At 58.9% G+C, this 16452-nt stretch overlaps 1 protein-coding gene across 6 annotated transcripts in view; it reads left to right on the plus strand.

The window, feature by feature from the left end:
- NACC2 (NACC family member 2) overlaps positions 1 to 15341 on the plus strand; it is an 85421-nt gene extending 70080 nt beyond the window's left edge. For all 6 annotated transcript variants that reach the window (XM_055270397.2, XM_055270400.2, XM_055270398.2 and 3 more), the window contains 4 exons: positions 5162 to 5326; positions 7628 to 7733; positions 8299 to 8396; positions 9569 to 15341. In XM_055270397.2, coding sequence (XP_055126372.1) covers positions 5162 to 5326; positions 7628 to 7733; positions 8299 to 8396; positions 9569 to 10077 — 878 coding nt within the window. In that variant the 3' untranslated portion in view covers positions 10078 to 15341. The remainder of the gene's footprint in view (positions 1 to 5161; positions 5327 to 7627; positions 7734 to 8298; positions 8397 to 9568) is intronic.
- The last annotated feature ends 1111 nt before the right edge of the window (positions 15342 to 16452 follow it).

Genomic DNA, 16452 nt, shown 5'->3' on the forward strand with positions numbered 1-16452 from the left:
GGTGTTTTTATGTTTCGCCACACTGGGAGGTGGGACCACGTCGTCAGGACGTCCCAGCTGCCCCACATCCTCGCCGGCACTTGGCGTTGGTGTTTTTACGTTTCCCGCACTGGGAGGTGGGACCACAACGTGGCTTGATTTGCATTTCTCCTGTGGCTAAGGATGCTGAGCGTCTTTTCATGTACTAATTTCCATCTGTAAGTCCCCTGGGGAAGAGTCTGTTCAAATCTTTTGCCCATTCTTGAAACTGGATTGTTTTTAACTGTTGAGTATTGAGATTTCTTTATATTTTTTAGATACAAGTCCTTTGTCAGATACGTGATTTGCAAGTATCTTTCTCCAGTCTGTGGCTAGCTTGTTTTTTTATCTTCATTCACAGATCAGAAGTTTTTCATTTTGATGAATTCTAGCTTGTCAATCATTTCCATTGTGGATTGTGCTTTGGGGGGTCTTGTCTAAGGCTTTAGCTTAACCTAAGATCACAAAGACTTTCTGCAGTTTTTGTGTAGGGTGCGAGGCTGAGAAAGAGGGTGGTTTTGGTGCCGTGTGTGTGTGCGCGGACGGCCATTGTGGATTGTGCTTTGGGGGTCTTGCCTAAGGCTTTAGCTTAACCTAAGATCATAAAGACTTTCTGCAGTTTTTGTGTAGGGTGCCAGGCTGAGAAAGAGGGTGGTTTTGGTGCTGTGTGTGTGTGCGGACGGCCAGTTGCTCAAGCCCCATTTGTGAAGGCTGCTTCCTCCTCCGTTGAACGGCTGGTGCACCTTTGTCAAAAGCCAATCGAGCATGGCCATGTGGGTCTGTTTGTGGGTCTCCTATTGTGTGCTGTTGACCTGTCTGTCCACTTACCTGAACCATGCAGGTTTCATGACTGTAGGTTTACAGGAAGTCTTAAAATCAATGTGATTCAGCACTGTTTCTGTCCATTTGCATTTAAGTTGTATATTTCTATATCATCAAGGACTAGGGGCTCATTTTCTTGTTCTGCATTTTAACAAATGGTATACACTTTTAGGGAGTAGGCCTCCCCGTCTCCCTCCTACCCCCGCCGAGGCTCTGCTGGGCTCTACCGGGCGGCCCTGCCACTCGCCACTGCCGCCCACATCCGCACAGACTCCCCTGGTGGGGCTGCCTGTGCGGTCTCTGATGGCGTCACCTGGGCGAGTCGCCGATGACACACTCTGCCTTGGGGACAGGAACAGGGCTCGCCATCTGGGACGTCCTGCCGTGGTGTTGGCCCGTGGGCAGGGATCTCGGGGTGTTTTGCCTGGGGAGGTTGTGGAGCACCTCAGAACCCAGTCAGTAACGCAGGGAGTTGAGAAAAGTCAGGGTGAGGCCAATGAGACTCGGTTTCCCTCCAGACCTGCACGGCCCCCTCCTTCTGACGTTCGTTCGTTCGTTCTTTCTGAGCGTTGTTATTGTGGTAAAGTGGACATAAGATGGGCCACTGCGGTGACTTTTACGTGTGTGGTTCAGTGGTGCTAAGTGCGTTCCCACTGTTGTGTGAGCCTCAAGCTGTCGGCTCCAGAACTTCCCATCTTCCCCAGATGAACCTCTCATCCCCATGAAACGGTCCCTCCCCGTTCCCCCACCCAGCCCTGGCACCCACCCTCTGTTTCCCGCCTCCGTGGACCTGACGATTCTGGGGGCTGCCTGCGAGTGGAGCCCTGGTATGTGTCCTTCTGTGTCTGGCCGCTTCCTGAGTGGTGTCGTCCAGGCTCAGCCGCCCTCTCTCAGGCTCCTCTGGTGTCGCCCGGCTGGGAGCAGCAGGGCCTGGAAGGTACAGCGGGGCTCCTTCTAGGTCCCTGAAGGCCCCAACCCCACGCCCCGGGCTGCGTTTGTCCTTGTGTTTGCTTCGCCCCGTGTGGTCCAGGGAGGCTGCCCACCTGCCTACCCTCAGTAGCTGGGCCCTGCTGCCCGGGAGGCTGCTGCTCCGGGCCCTTTTCTTGTGACCCTGGCGCACCTTCCCTGCAGGGGGGGCGGTTGTTCACCTCCATGCAGTCAGCTCATTGCTCTTTATGAGCTGTTTCCGGATGTCACCATGCCGAGAGGTTTGGAGGGCACCGTCCTGGCACCTGAGTTTCTTCACAGGGCTGTCGAGGGTGAAGGTGGCAGTTCTGCTGCGGCGACCAGTCCTGGGGTGACAGGAGGACACAGGTCCCCCAGTACCTGAGACCCAGGCTCAGGAGGGACCTCGGTGTGACCGGCAGGGGCCTCTTCCTTGCTCACAAGCCCATCGAGGGGCCTTCTGCCACCCTGGGAACCCAGCTCTGGCCCCGACTCATGGGGCCTCTGAATGGCCCTTCCGGGGGCCACGAGGGATGAGCTGTCCTGTGTCTGCCGTGAACAAGTCTCTCTGTGGGTTCTCCGTTAAAGCCCAGTTGTAGCTTGGACCTTGAAGCTCAGCTCCTGCAGAGGGTGAGTTGGGGGCCGGGGAGGTGGAGGCTGCGTGAAGACATTTGAGGCACCTTTTGCAGATGAGCTTCCACTCGGTGCGGGGTATTTTTAGCCAGCAGCATCCAGTGCACGGCAAGGCAGAAATAGAAGAGGTTGTTTTGGCCGTTCTGGTGCTGACAGTCTCTGGCTCTTGGGGAGCTGGGCAGGGGCTGGGGAGGGGCGGGTGTTCCAAGCACAAACAACTTCTGCTGTTTAGAAAAACATCTCGAGACGAGGTGGTTGTGGATGGGGAATTATTTCTGTTGGTGAACTCTTTATGTAAATGCCACGCACCGCGCTGCTTCTCTGCGTGTGTAATCACAGCAGGCTGCACCGGGGGTGGGGGTGCGTAATTATGTGTTAAAATACCACCCGGGTTGCTTTGCTGTGTTCCCTGAGCACTCGAGTAATTCTGGGCTTATCCTGCAGTGCTCTGCCCCCCGGGAAATGCTGCCTGACCCCTGTAGCGGCCGAGCAGGGGCTGTGCACTCACCTTCGAGGCCCCCTTTCTGGCCTCTGTTCTGCTGCAGCCTCTGCTTGCGTGTCCCTGGGCCTTGGGAAGCTCCCCCTCCTCCTGGGACTGACAGGTGCAGTGTGCACCATGCTCATCCTGGGCCAGTGGGTCCCTGGGGAGGGAGTGTCAGGGTGACTCCAGGGTGGGTGGTTTCAGACCCCACATGGTTCTCAGGAGTGGAACCCGTGCTGCCTTCAGTGGGGCGCCCACTGTGGATTCGGGATGTGGGGTCCTCAGTAACCAAGGTTTCAGCCCCCCAGGGCTGGGTGGCCTGCCCCTCCCTGACAAGCGCTGGGTGTAAAGGTGACTCCCGGTGACTCCGGGACCCTCCTTGCCTCCTGCTATCCTCAGGCTGCTCCCCAGCAGCCCCCTTGGCAGCCCCCCACGCCCCGAGGCTCAGCCACCCCTGCAGAGTTTTTTCTGTGACTCTCCAAGGTGGGGGTCATGGAGGGACGGGGAACAGGGACAGCATGGCCAGGTGCACCTGCCTCTGAGCATTCGGGTGCGGCCGCAGGTGGGCTCTGCATGGAGCTGCCTGCCCTGAGCCTGCTGGACGTGCAGGTTCCACCCCACCCCTCCCTCTGCACACCTGAGACCAGCAGGTCCTGCAAGCCGCCCCCCGCCCCCCACCGGGGGACTTCCCATCACACTGAGGCTGCCAAGGGGACCACGCCGTGCCCTCAGCAAGCAAGGTCCAGCCCTGGGTGGCCTGAGGGCCTTTCCCACCTGCAAGCTGCCCTCGTGCAATCGGGCAGGTGGAGGCTGGGCCGTGAGGCCCTCCCTGCGGGCCTTGAAGCTCAGTGGGGTGTGCAGGAGCCCAGGGCAGTAGGATTCCCTAGTGAAGGCAGCTGACTGGGCAGGTGGCCCTCTCAGGGCCTTGCCTTTTGTGCTGGGACACAGGAATGAGGGAGGCGGCATTCCACCCTCACCTAAGCAGGGTGGCTGTGCAGGCAGCCTACCAGGCTGGGGTGTGAGGAGTGCTGGACTGGTGGCCATGGTGGCATGTGAGCACTGGGGGCCCGCTCAGAGGAGCTGACCTTCACCCGAGAACCCTGCTGGGCTTGTGAGGACCCCTGTGTGAGGATGGGCCCTGTGAGGCTTCCTGGGACTCGAGGTGGCGGGGGTGGGGGGCAACAGGGAAGTGGGGGGCCCGTGGGGAAGTGGGAGCCCCAGGCATTGCTGGGCAGGATTTGGGGCCAGGGCTGTGTTTCCTCAGCCCCGCATGCCTGGTGCATGCTGGGTGTCCAGCAGGTGGTCGTCAGATGAAAGGTCTCAGTCCTGGCCCTCCATGAACACTCTAGAGGGGCTCTGTGACCCTGACAGCAGAGAGTCCTGCCCGGGGACCCCGGGGTGGCACCATGGGCTGTGTGGCCCAGGAGCCTCCGAGGGGCCCGTCTGCGGCGCGTGGTGCCATCGGGGTCGCGCTGCGCAGCTGCAGGTCCTGAGGATGCAGGGCCCCTGGCCGTCATCTGCCCCAGCAGTGGTTCATTGGGAACAGTCCCAGACAGCAGGAGGGCTGCCCCTGGTGGCGGTGGCGTGTCTGCTGGCCTGGCTGTTGGCAAGTGTTTATGGAGCTGCTCCTTGTCAGGCCAGCACTGTCCCAGGGCTGTGTTCTTGGATGCACTGAGTCCCCCGTGTCCTTGCCCCTCAGTCGGGTGGCCGTGCCCCACTGCCCCTTGCTGGGAGCTGCTGGGAGAAGAGTTGGGAGCCACAGTACCTGTCACCCCCGCCCAGCTACCCGCCTCTCCTCCACCCAGCAGTTTTTGTGGCCCCAGCAATGGCTGCCCTGCTGGCCCCGCTAAGCCGTCCTCCATCCTGTCGTGCGCTGTACTCTCCCTTGGGACCCCGAGCACTGAGCTGTCGCTGCTGCCCGGCAAGCAGGCTCTGCATAGCACCCTCCCAGGAGTCAGCCCTCAGCAGCTCATTCCCTGGGCCTGGGCGGGCATCCCTTGCCTCACATCTTCTGCTCACTCGTTCACAGGAGCTTCCCTGTGAGGGCAGGACCCAGGTGGGCAAGAGGGCACCAAGTAGGGATGGGGCAGGCTGAAGCCAGTCTGACCCAGGCCAGCAGGAGAGCGGCACAGAGTGGCCTCACCTGGGCCCAGGTGGGCAGAGTGGGTCTAACCCAGGCCCCAGGGAGCATGGAGGGCAGGCGGGCAGACACAGAGCAGCCCCCCAGATGCCCATCTGACCAGGTTGGTTCTGGGCCCACAGTGCAAGAGAAGCCTGAGCCAGTGCCGCTGGAGAGCCGCTCCTGCGTCCTCATCCGCCGCGACCTCGTGGCCCTGCCTGCCAGCCTCATCAGCCAGATCGGATACCGCTGCCATCCCAAGCTCTACTCGGAGGGGGACCCTGGGGAGAAGCTGGAGCTGGTGGCAGGTGAGGCTGCCTCCCACCCATCTATTGTATGCAAATGTCCTCATTTATTTATTTATTTATTGCAGAGCTCTGAACAATGTACTCATCACCAATCAGTCAAAAAAAAAAAAAAAGAACATCTTAAATTTCCTCTAATTTCCTTTTAGAAGAATGTGTCATTAAGAGAAGTTATTCAATTGAATTAATTTAGCATTTTAATTGAATCCCCTGGGCTGGTCGCACTCCTGATTGGCAGGGGCTGCAATCACAACGTGTTTTAATTTAGGTCACAGATAAAACCATGTCACGTATGGTTGCCAGTCCCCCCACCCCACGAGGGTCCAGTTGCAGCCTTTGGGTAACCAAGGGAGGGTAACGGCCAGGTTCCGAGTGGCAGCTGCAGTCAAGGCGGGATCCTTCTGGCAGAACAAACACGTCCGAGTCCAGAAGCCCGTGGGGGCCGGGCCTCGCTCCGGAATATTTACCTTTCGTGTTGGATTCCTTTGGTGTCATAGTTCCTTGTAGATTTTTACGACTGTTCAAGGAGAAGATGGGGCAGGCTGAAGCCAGTCTGACCTGCGCCATAGGCATCTTCTTTGGTGACTATTGGGCCATTTTCTGGGGATTTCTTCCCAGTTTTCCAGGAAGCCCCAAGCTCGGGCCCTCAGGTGCTTTCCTTGGCCACAGCCTGAGCAGTTCTGCCCAGCCCTGTCCTGTTCCTGTCCACCCCCAAAGGCTACACCTTAGGCAGCGTCTCGGGGTCTTCCCTCCTAGCAGGACGAGTGCCTCAGGTGTGAGCCACTGCCTGAGGGTTGCCTGGGCTGGCCTCGCCTTCCAGCTGCCAGGGACTTCGGTCCTCATGGGAGAGTGGCCTCCTGGGCTGCACCTGGCGGTGTTGGGCTGCCCTGGCCAGGAGGGGTAGGGGCCCACCTTGCTGTGCCCTGAGCTCCCACCCTGCCCTGGCACTGCTTCTGGATGGCAAGCGCAGTGCTGGGCTGCCGGGGCTGGGTGGGCCCCTGGGGTTGGGCTCTGGGGCTCAGGTGCCTACGTGGGTCCTGGTGCTTCACATAGGTGTGTTCCCGGGAAGATACTGTCAGTCACCCCAGCCTCCAGCAGCTGTGGCCTGTGTTTGGGGTGTGGGGCTGATGGGGTTGGAGACGTGCTTCAAGTTTATGAGCTCCTCAGGAGGATTCCTCCAGCCCAGACCCTGGCAGGAAGGGCCTGTGGGAACGGTGGGGCAGGAGACGGGCCATGGCAGGAAGAGGCCATGGGCACTCCCAGGCTCCTGGAAGCAGGCGCACCTGGACATCAGTGCCCTTCAGGACGTGGCATCTCGTGGTCATTGAGCCTGGCTGTCCCCAGAAAGCAGTCCCTCCCCGTTGTTCCCAGCGGGGTCAGTCCTGCTGCTGGTCCATGCCCTCGCTCACCCAGACCCTGGTGGGACACCTGGGGTGTGGTCAAGTTTCCGAGGGTAAACAGCATAGCATGGACCTCCCTGGCCACGCCTCTGCCCTAGCTGGTTTTCCTCTTCACACATACCCAGAAGAGGTCAGCGCTGGGCCCTGCAAAGCTCCAGCCAGACCCTCCAGCCAGGGGATTCCGTCTCCCTCATCGTTGCCTGAGGCTCTTTGGTATCTGGGACGGAGCAGAAAGGCAAAGACATGAGTGTTTCCGAAACCCAGGGCCAGAGCCAGCCCCTCAGAGTGTGTTCCCTAGGCCAGGTGCAGTGCCCCACTCCTGTAATCCCAGCACTTTGGGAGGCCGAAGTGGGAAGATTGCTTGAGGCCAGGTGTTCAAGACCAGCCTGGGCAACATAGGGAGACTTCATCAAAATTAACTGGGCATGGTGGTGGCGCCTGTGGTCCCGGCTACTCAGGAGGCTGAGGTGGGAGGATCACTGGAGCCCGGGAGGTTGAGGCTACAGTGAGCCATGATTGCACCACTGCTCTCCAGCCTGGGCAACAGAGCAAGACCCTGTCTCTAAACAACAACAAAGTGTGTTCCCGGGGAGGGAGCTGAGGCTGGGGGGCCGCAGCATAGCGGAGACAGCTTGGAGTTTGGGGCTCGTTGGGGAGGGTGGGGGGCGCCGTGGCTTTCCCCACCCCCTGCTTAGTTCCATGTGTGATTTGGGACCTGCTGGGGCTGGCCTTGGCCATGGCCTCTCCTGGTGACCAGCAGGTGGGACCTCAAATTGCTCCTCCCCAAAAAAAGTCCTAGAAGCTTCCAGCTCCTCCCCACCCTCCCCCTCACCCGTCTGTGTGCCTCTTCGGACCCTAGTGTCCCAGGAAGGCCACGAGCCCTTTTTCTGTTTGGCGGCTGCAGGCTCTGGGGTCTACATCACACGTGGCCAGCTGATGAACTGCCACCTGTGTGCAGGGGTGAAGCATAAGGTCTTGCTGCGGAGGCTCCTGGCCACCTTCTTTGACAGGTAGGTCGGGGCAGGGGTGCTGGAGGGCATAATGGAGCTGCGGAGGGTTCTGGCTCCTTTAGCTGTGAGCTATCTGATTGTCCAGGGTTGTGGCATTGAAAGCCCTCTCGCATTCCTGACTTCAGCCGTGGCCGGTGAGCCCCAGGACAGTGGAGAGGCTCCCGGGGGAGGGAGAGGCTGTCTTTCGTGGCCTTTCTCAAAGGGGCTTGTGGATGCAACCCCCACAACAGAAAAAGTGAAGAGCCACACTTATTCTGTTATGCGGGTGGGACGACAGAACCCTTCCTGAGGACACAGCAGCTTCCTCAGACGTCCCCGGAGTCCCTGAGGACAAGGCTCGGGTCACCTTGCAGCCCCATCACCCAGTCATCTTCTCAGCCCAGACGCTTTTCCTTTGTCCTGTCCCTTAGAGGGTGGCTGGGCCGGCTCCTGCCACTGGGACACACGCAGACCAGCCAAGGGTGAGGCCAAGTGGCCTCCCAGCGGGGCATTCTCGTGGGCGGGTCGCCTCCAGGTCCCCTCCCTGTCGTCCTCACCCTGCCTACCTTTCCTGTCCCTCCACCAGGAACACGCTGGCCAACAGCTGTGGGACTGGCATCCGCTCATCCACCAGCGACCCCAGCCGGAAGCCGCTGGACAGCCGGGTCCTGAACGCTGTGAAATGTAAGAGCTTGGGGTCTCTCGGGTGGGTGGGGCTGGGGCTGGGTTCAGATCCCAGCCTGAAGAGGACTGGGTGGGCCCCGGGGGTGCTCCTGGCCACCTGCAGCTTCCGTCCCCGGGGGCCGAGCATGGTCTGATTGAGGGGAAGACGAGGAGAAAAGAGCAGCTCTCAGAAGCCAGGTCTTGAGGTGTTAACGTTCTTGGTAGGTTTCCAAGTGTGATGAATTCAGCTGCAAAACTATTTTAATATGTGAAATAGATCTAATTTTCCTTTTTGAACAAAACCCCTTATTTACATTTTGCGGTTATTTTGAGCCTTTGCCATCTGTTCGGCCGGCTTCTGCCTCCCGCTCTTGGGCGTGTGGGGGCGGAGCCCGGTCCATCTCCAGGGCAGACCGCCGCCCCCGGCCCGCACCCCAGATGTGGAAGATGCTGACTGCTGCCGGCTCGTACCAGGTGGCCAAGAGCACAGCCCCCTGTGGCCCTTGGCCCAAGAAGCACGATCTTGTTTTCTTCCTTTAAAAAAAAACAACAAAAAAAAACCTTGTGAGGCAAATTCTGTTTTAGAGCAAAAAGGGGCCTTTGCGGCCAGGAGTTACAGTCCCAAAACGTGGGGTGGCAGCCGAGGCTCTGGGATGATTCTGGGAGGGACCGAGGCAGACGTGGCCCCTGGGACCTGCCTCTAGGCTTCATACCGTTGGGAGGAATGGCCCGGCCTTGGCCTGGGCTCCTGCCAGAGAAAGGAGGCGAGTGTTGCTGCAGTGATGGCTTCTGTTGCTCCCTTCCTCCAGGCTGGGACTGGGACGGGAAGGGGTCTTGTTATTCCCGAGAGGGGGACCCTCTGACCAACCAGTTCCCGTTAGCCGGTGGGGCTACGGAAGCCCAGAGAGATTGAAAACAGGCCTGAGCCTCACAGCTGGCGGATGGCCAAGGCTGCTGGGCCTGACCAGGCCAGAGACTATTCCAGACGAATGGGGTGGGGAGGCCTCCCAGGCCGAGCAGTGAGAAACGTGACCTCTGGTCTTCTGGCTGAGCCCAGGAGAGCCCCAGGTGGTCACATGGGCCCCAGGAGTGGCCAGGGAGGCTCATCCAGGGCATCATGGTTCTGTGGCCTTGGGGAGGGGCAGGCCTCCCGGCAGGCAGGTGGCTGAGCTCACGCCGCCCCGTCCTCACAGTGTACTGTCAGAACTTCGCCCCCAGCTTCAAGGAGAGCGAGATGAACGTGATCGCCGCGGACATGTGCACCAACGCCCGCCGCGTTCGCAAGCGCTGGCTGCCCAAGATCAAGTCCATGCTGCCGGAGGGCGTGGAGATGTACCGCACGGTCATGGGCTCCTCCGCCGCCAGTGTGCCCCTTGACCCTGAGTTCCCGCCTGCTGCGGCACAGGTGTTCGAGCAGCGCATCTATGCCGAGCGGCGGAGCGACGCCGCCACCATCGTGGCTCTGAGAACTGACGCCGTGAATGTTGACCTGAGCGCTGCCGCCAACCCCGCCTTCGACGCCGGCGAGGAGGTGGACGGGGCTGGCTCTGTCATCCAGGAGGTGGCCGCCCCGGAGCCGCTGCCCGCCGATGGCCAGAGCCCCCCACAGCCGTTTGAGCAGGGCGGGGGCAGCCCCAGCAGGCCCCAGACGCCGGCGGCCGCGGCCCGGAGGCCGGAGGGCACCTATGCAGGGACTTTGTAAGCGGAGCTGGGTGGCTGTGCGAGGGAACGAGTACTAGAGCTGCTTGCATGCGTTACTAATACAAACAAATGTGATCAAGCCACTTACCTACTGAACTGCTACTGTTGCCTGAGAAAAATGTGATTTTTATTCTGCTTGTATTTAAAATTGATGAAGGAAACAAATGCATTCATTATACTGTAAACAATTAGGCCACTGGCAGCCTCCTGCGAGGAAGCTCCCAGGGCTCCCTTTTGATATTCACAAGGTCAGTCTCCAAGTGTAGCTTCCCTCCCCCTTCTCGGGGAGGATGGGAGGCCGCCAGGTCCCTAGTGCCCAGCCCTGCCCCTTCCTCCCTGCCCTTCCTGCTCCTTCTGCCCAGAAGACGAAGCAGGGGCCAGCAGTGGTCTGTGGCGAGGGGGCTGGGGTGTGCGTCACTGACCCTTCCTTCCTTACCCATGGAACACCTCTGGGGCGATGGGGCAGGGCTCAGGCCCCAGGGCCCTAACTCCTCGTTTTTCCTTCTTCGGAGACTCGGGGCCAGGCCCACCTGTGTGGGGTGTGTGCACGAGTGTGTGTGTGTGCGTGCGTGTGCAGGGATGTGGTGAGGGGGCAGTGATGGCTGTGGCCCACCCCTGAGTGGGTGGAGAAAAGGGTACTTTACTCTGCCCCCACACCCTGTCCTTGTTCTGCCCGATCCGTCTCGGCTCTGCAGCCCCTCGGTCCCCTGACCCCAGGGCACCGCTGACCCCGCCTGGCCTCCCACTGTCCTGCCCGGGCCCACTGTGGGACCTGCACAGCTGATGTAGCTCACGCCGCCCTCTGCTGCCTCAGCCACTTTGCGATTATGCTTGTCTTGTTTTTGGTAGGTTTTGTCGTTAATTTAGATCTATTTCATATATGGTTTGGAAACTTTCAGACTCAATAGAACAAAAACTTTGGGTGGGATGGGTGTCCCTGTCCCCAGCCCACCATGGCTTGGGGCAGGTCATCTGTGGCCGTCAGGGTGCATCCCCCTGCCCCCCGCCCAGGGCCAGGGACCACTCGTCTCCCACTGGGGGAAAAAGGGGGTCCCAGGTGGGTGACTAGTATGTGTGAAGCTGAGCTCAGGGCCGGACCTGGGGAGGGGGGACTCTGCTCGGGCAGGAGGCAGCGGCCAGGGCTGGGCCAGGGCGAGAGTGGGTCCTCCCGGTGCTGGGATCCCCGTCTGCCTTGGGGGGTGTGCATGGATGGAGGGTGCCTGAGGCTGCAGGCAGGGGACGGCCAGGACAGGCCTGGGCTGGGGCAGTTGGAGGTGTGGGCACTGGTAAGGGACAGAGGGTTAGGGATCATGTTGGGGGGCCAGGGACAGTGGAGGAAGGGCCCATGGAAGATGGGGCTGTTTGGTTTGAGGCTGGAGTGCTTCCTTTGAAATTTAATTACTGTTTTTTAAGTGGTAGGGCTCACAGACTGTGTGAAGTCCTGTGTGAAGTGCTGGTGTGGCCACCTACCCAGGTGTCCCTCCCTTTTGTTTTGGGGGCCTGTGTCCTTGTCCAGGGGCAGCCGTCCTTCCCAGGTGTGGCCGGAAGAACACCCCATCCCAAGACTTGAAATGTCTGTTGCTCACCTCTGTCCCTCCAGAACTCGGCTTCCCTATCTGCACACGCAAAACAAGTGCAGCCTTGCACCCATCAGCACCCCCTCTCGTGCACACACAGGCCGGTGAGCAGCGGCCGATCAGCGCACCCCACTCCCCCAACCCCCACAACCCATCAAGCGGAGGCCGCCCCCTCCCGTGTGCACACAGGCCAGTGAGCGGCGGCCGACCAGTGCACCCCACTCCCCCAACCTCCACAACCCATCAAGCGGAGGCCGCCCCCGCTAGGGGAGGACCATGTGCTGCACCCTGGCCTGGGGACCTACAGGGTGTGGGTTAGACGCATTCCCACTGGGCGGCTCCTTTCTGCCCCACGGCCCACCCCTGTGGCGAGGCCCTAGGAGACCTTGCGTGGGGCCGCCTCTACAGACTGCACTCAGCCTCCTGGGCTGCCTCCAGCCAGGCCCAGCACGTGCCTGCCCTCCAGAAAAATACGTTTCTTTCCAGAAGGAGGTGGGGGACCATGGGCAGGCACTGTGTACACTAACCTCGGCCCTTCCACCCATTCCTCAGGGCCCAAGTCCAGGGGGACCAAGGCCTGCATTCCTAGGGCCAGAGGTGGCTCAGTGGTGCAGAGGCATCCAGACCTTCTGCTGAACTAAGAACCACCCAGCCTGGAGGGAGCCTCTCTCTGCCTCTTCCTCCCCTGTCTTGGGCCCAGGTGGGGTTGGAGCCCCCATGGGGCCCGCTGGGAACCTGGACCAAGCCTTCCTCAGAGCTGGGAGGAGGCCACGGGGCGGAGCAGGGATGGGTAGGGGAGGTTGAGCTGCACTTGAGTTCCCTCTGGAGTTTCCTTCATCTGCCCCACACCCAAATTTGCACTTTAATTTGACCATCCCTGGGGGCCTGGCTGCTGACAGAAGGGCTCTCTCTGCCCTCCACTCCAAAGTGGGTGCCCCCCCCACCCTTGGCCAGGATAGGGAGGTAGCCGCTGGCCGCTGCCGGAAGTGGTAGCTGCACAGAGGACGCCTGACTGCTGCTCAGGCCTGCACAATGTCCCGTGGCCCCTTCCTCACTCGTTTGTAATCGCCGTCTGTTTTGTTGTTCTGGGTAAGGAAGGCAAGAGCTATAGATAAAAAATAATAATAATTTAATGTGAATGGGTTCTGAGCTCTCCCTGCGCCCCGGGCGGGCCAGGCCGAGCATTTTGCACTAATGTGTCCCACGGTGGGCGTGAGTCGGGAGTGTCTGCGGACGTGCGTGGCTGCTGAGCGGACCTGCCGTGTGCTCCCTCCGCGTCCTGAATGTACCGTGGGGCGGGGGCGGCGGCCCGGGCTCGGAGGGGCCTTCCAGAGTGCCTTAGCATCCTTTGATCATTTTTCCCAAGGAAACCAATTACGAAAGCCGGACCCTTCCCTCCTTTGTTTACAAGATGACTAATTCCAGAATCCGGGGTTGTCCTGTCCTGTGAGTGTGACCCTGACTCATCCAGACCCTGTAGAGAGAGACGAGCCACTCAGTATTTATGAGATGTCTGCACCTTTATCCCTAAGCCTGACTATTAGCAATACGCATATCCTATATAGAATCTATTACAGAGCTACGTTATCTCCACACCTTTTGAGGAGGACAGAAGGGACTGGACCGTGTTGGAGCTGCCGCCTGGCAGGTGGTGGGCCTGGGACCTAGCCGCCTCTCCTGCCCTGCCCTCCTCTTCCCCAAGGAGATGGGCCCAGGAGGCAGCTGGGTTGCATGCAGAGGTCCAGGAGGGACCGGAGGTGTGACAGATACTGTGAGCCCGGCGGGCCGCGCCTGGCTGGGTGCCTCGGTACTTGAATTCTGTCTTGTTTTCCGCACTGTGTCTGCCTACCCGAGTTCTCTGTTGTCACTTAACTTTGCATTGGATTTGGTTGTTGTACTTTGCCCCTGAATGTGGACGAAGCTGTGGGCAAGAGGTCAGCAGGACCCGCCTGGGTGTGCCGGCATTGGCGACTGCGGGTCGGGGCTCCTAGAAGATAGGAGCCGGCTGCCTGGCCTCCTTTCTCCTCCAGGAAGAGTCATTCTTTGGCAGTTGTGTTTAGAGCCAGGAGGAAAGCGGAAGGTAGGGAGGGAGGGAGGGCTGGTTGGCCCTCGGGGCTGGTCCCCCTCTGAGGGGACTCTAGTTCCTGACCCTGACCTGTCCTCATTCCACAGCTGAAACTGTAAGCACTGGCCCAGTCCCCCCACCCCACCCAGCTGTGTACTGCCTGGGTTACCCTCAGGAGGGAAATTTTTATGGAAACATCTTGGCAGCAAGTGGAAAAAGGTCTGTGGCCCATGAGCCAACTGAAAACTCCAAGAAACCTCTGTCTGCCTCTGCCAGCAGCGAGTCCTAAACGCAGAATCGAGAGCTCGTAGCTGTCCTCAGCTGTAACTACTGTTTCAGAATGTTGCTGCTGCATACATTTGTCACGTCAGCCAGCCAGCTCCGTGTGTGTGCACGCGCGTGTCTGTGTGTGTGTGTCTGTGCACATGTGCGTCTGTGTGCGTGTGCGCGTCTGTGTGTGTGTGCATGCGTGTGCGTGCCTGTGCGTGTGTGCGCACGTCTGTGTGTGTGTGCGCGCGTCTGTGTGCGTTTGTGCGTCTGTGTCCGTGTGTGCGTCTGCGCGTGTGTGCGCGCGTCTGTGTGCATCTGTGCACGCGTCTGTGTGCGTGTGTGCGTCTGTGTGCATCTGTGTGTGCATGCGTGTGCGCATCTGCACGTCTGCGTGTGTGCGCGCGTCTGTGTGTGCGTCTGCGCGCGTCTGTGTACGTGTGTGCATCTGTGTGTGCGTCTGTGCATGCATCTGTGTGTGTGTGCGTCTGTGTGTGTGTGCGCGTCTGTGTATGTGCGTATGTGTGCGTGTGTGCGTGCGTGCACGTCACCACCGGAGCATTTAGGGTTTGGTACAAGATGTTTCTAAAATGGCAAAGGTTTTTCGTGTTTGTTTGTTTTGTTTCTTTGGAAAAAGAAAAGGAAAGGAAAATTATGCAGAATCGAAAGCATTCAGACCGGACGACCTGCTCGCATTCCGATCAGTCGCTTCCATTGTCAGCATCATACACATGATTGTGATTTTTATGTCAAAAGAAGCCAAAACTTGCAATACTATTTTTAGCAGACAAAAAAAAGAACTAAGTATAAAATGTATAAATATTTTTGACTTGAACATTTGGATGGCACTGGGTGCAAGTAGAACATCCATCCTTTGGACGGAATGTTTGGAAAAAAGAGACTTTTAAAAAGGAGACGGTTGTTTTAAAGAGTCTGTTTAGGGGTTAAAGTACTGTAACTCACGACTGTTAAAAAATAAATTTTCCTGTGCTGTAAAGGAAGGTTTCACAGTACCACTGAGTTAGATTTCAGCCACAGATGCTTAGCTTTTTTTTTTTTTTTTTGTCTTTTTTTTAAGGAGGAAGCCTTTGTTTTGTTTTCCTGAGCCCTCACTCTCTTTTTGTGCTGTTACTCGATAGAGTCAAGACTGTTACTTTTTAGCCATGGCTGACATTGTATCAATAACTAAAACTGAAACATCCAAAAGCGAACAGGGAAACCGAGGGCTTCAAGCGTGCTCAGAGCTGTTTCAGACAGTGGAAATCCATGACAAGCGAACAAAAGGATGTGATCATTAATTGTAAAGCGCTTTGTAAAATTCACATTTACAAAATAATAAAGTCAGTTCAAATCTAAGTTTCCTGGACTTGGCTTGGCCCTGTGGGGTTTGGGGGAGACACAGAGAGCCAAGGTTGGGCTGTTGAAGGCAGGGTGGCCAGTGGTCCCCCAGGGGCAGCCTCAGGACCCCTGCCCTTGTTAGCGGCGTCCCCAGGCCAGCTGTCCACACAACAGGGCAGGGATCTGGCTGTGGGGTTCAAGGCCACCTGACCCATCTCTTGTTCTCCCCAGTGTTTTACAAGGGAAGGGGCAGGTGGGTAGGATGTCTGCAGGTATTAGTGTGCCTGCTAGAGGGGGGCCCTGTCCGGACCCCCAGGCGGCCTGCCAGGGTCGGGGGGTCTCCTTTTCGGGACCTTGGTTTTATTGTCTGAGAAGTGGGGCGGCCCCTTCACCTGCCTCACCTGCCACCCAAAAGGTGTGTGGCTCCCTCTTTCCCTCCCCCTCACCTACCCCCTCCGGGGCCACGTCTGCCCCCAGGTGAACAGAGAGACAAGTGCAGGTGGGCAGAGCTGGGCCCTCGGGGTTGGCCTTCTCTCCAGCTCTGGGGCTGGTGTCCTGGGGTTCAGGCTGCGTGGCCAGCCCCACTCCCTTTTGCTCCTCTGGCGTATTCACAAGGACAGGCCGAGTGCTTTGCAATCATGTGTCCCGCAGACCTGGGGTCCTGCCGGGCCCTTGATGGGTGCCTCCTACGTCTGGAAGCACTTTCCTCTGGATACCTTCATGGCGGGCTCCTCACTTCCTGCGGTCCTGTGAGGGTCTTGTCCAGGGGACCACCCCTGATCACCTTATGGGCACCCCTCCCTGGCCTCTCTTCCCCTTTCGCAGGGTTCATGGCCCCTGCCGTACTGGAGAGAGGTGGTGGATTTATTGGGCAGGGCTTCATGGCCGTGTTCCCAGAAGAGGGTCCTCTGGCGCCAGCATAGGGCAGCCCCTGATGTCTTAAATGGATGGATGTGGTTTCCGTATGGGCCCCCTGGATGGAAGGGCCCATGTGGCAAGGGGATGGCAGCTTGAGGTCACCCTGAGCCATTGCCTCCTACAGGAGCCACATCACCACACTGTCCGCACCAGGAATGCCCAAGGGGTCTGTTCCCCAGTGGGAACCAGGGAACATGGAGTGTTGCAGTCC

The sequence above is a fragment of the Symphalangus syndactylus genome, chromosome 3, assembly GCF_028878055.3.
Source record: "Symphalangus syndactylus isolate Jambi chromosome 3, NHGRI_mSymSyn1-v2.1_pri, whole genome shotgun sequence".
NCBI classification, from domain to species: domain Eukaryota; kingdom Metazoa; phylum Chordata; class Mammalia; order Primates; family Hylobatidae; genus Symphalangus; species Symphalangus syndactylus.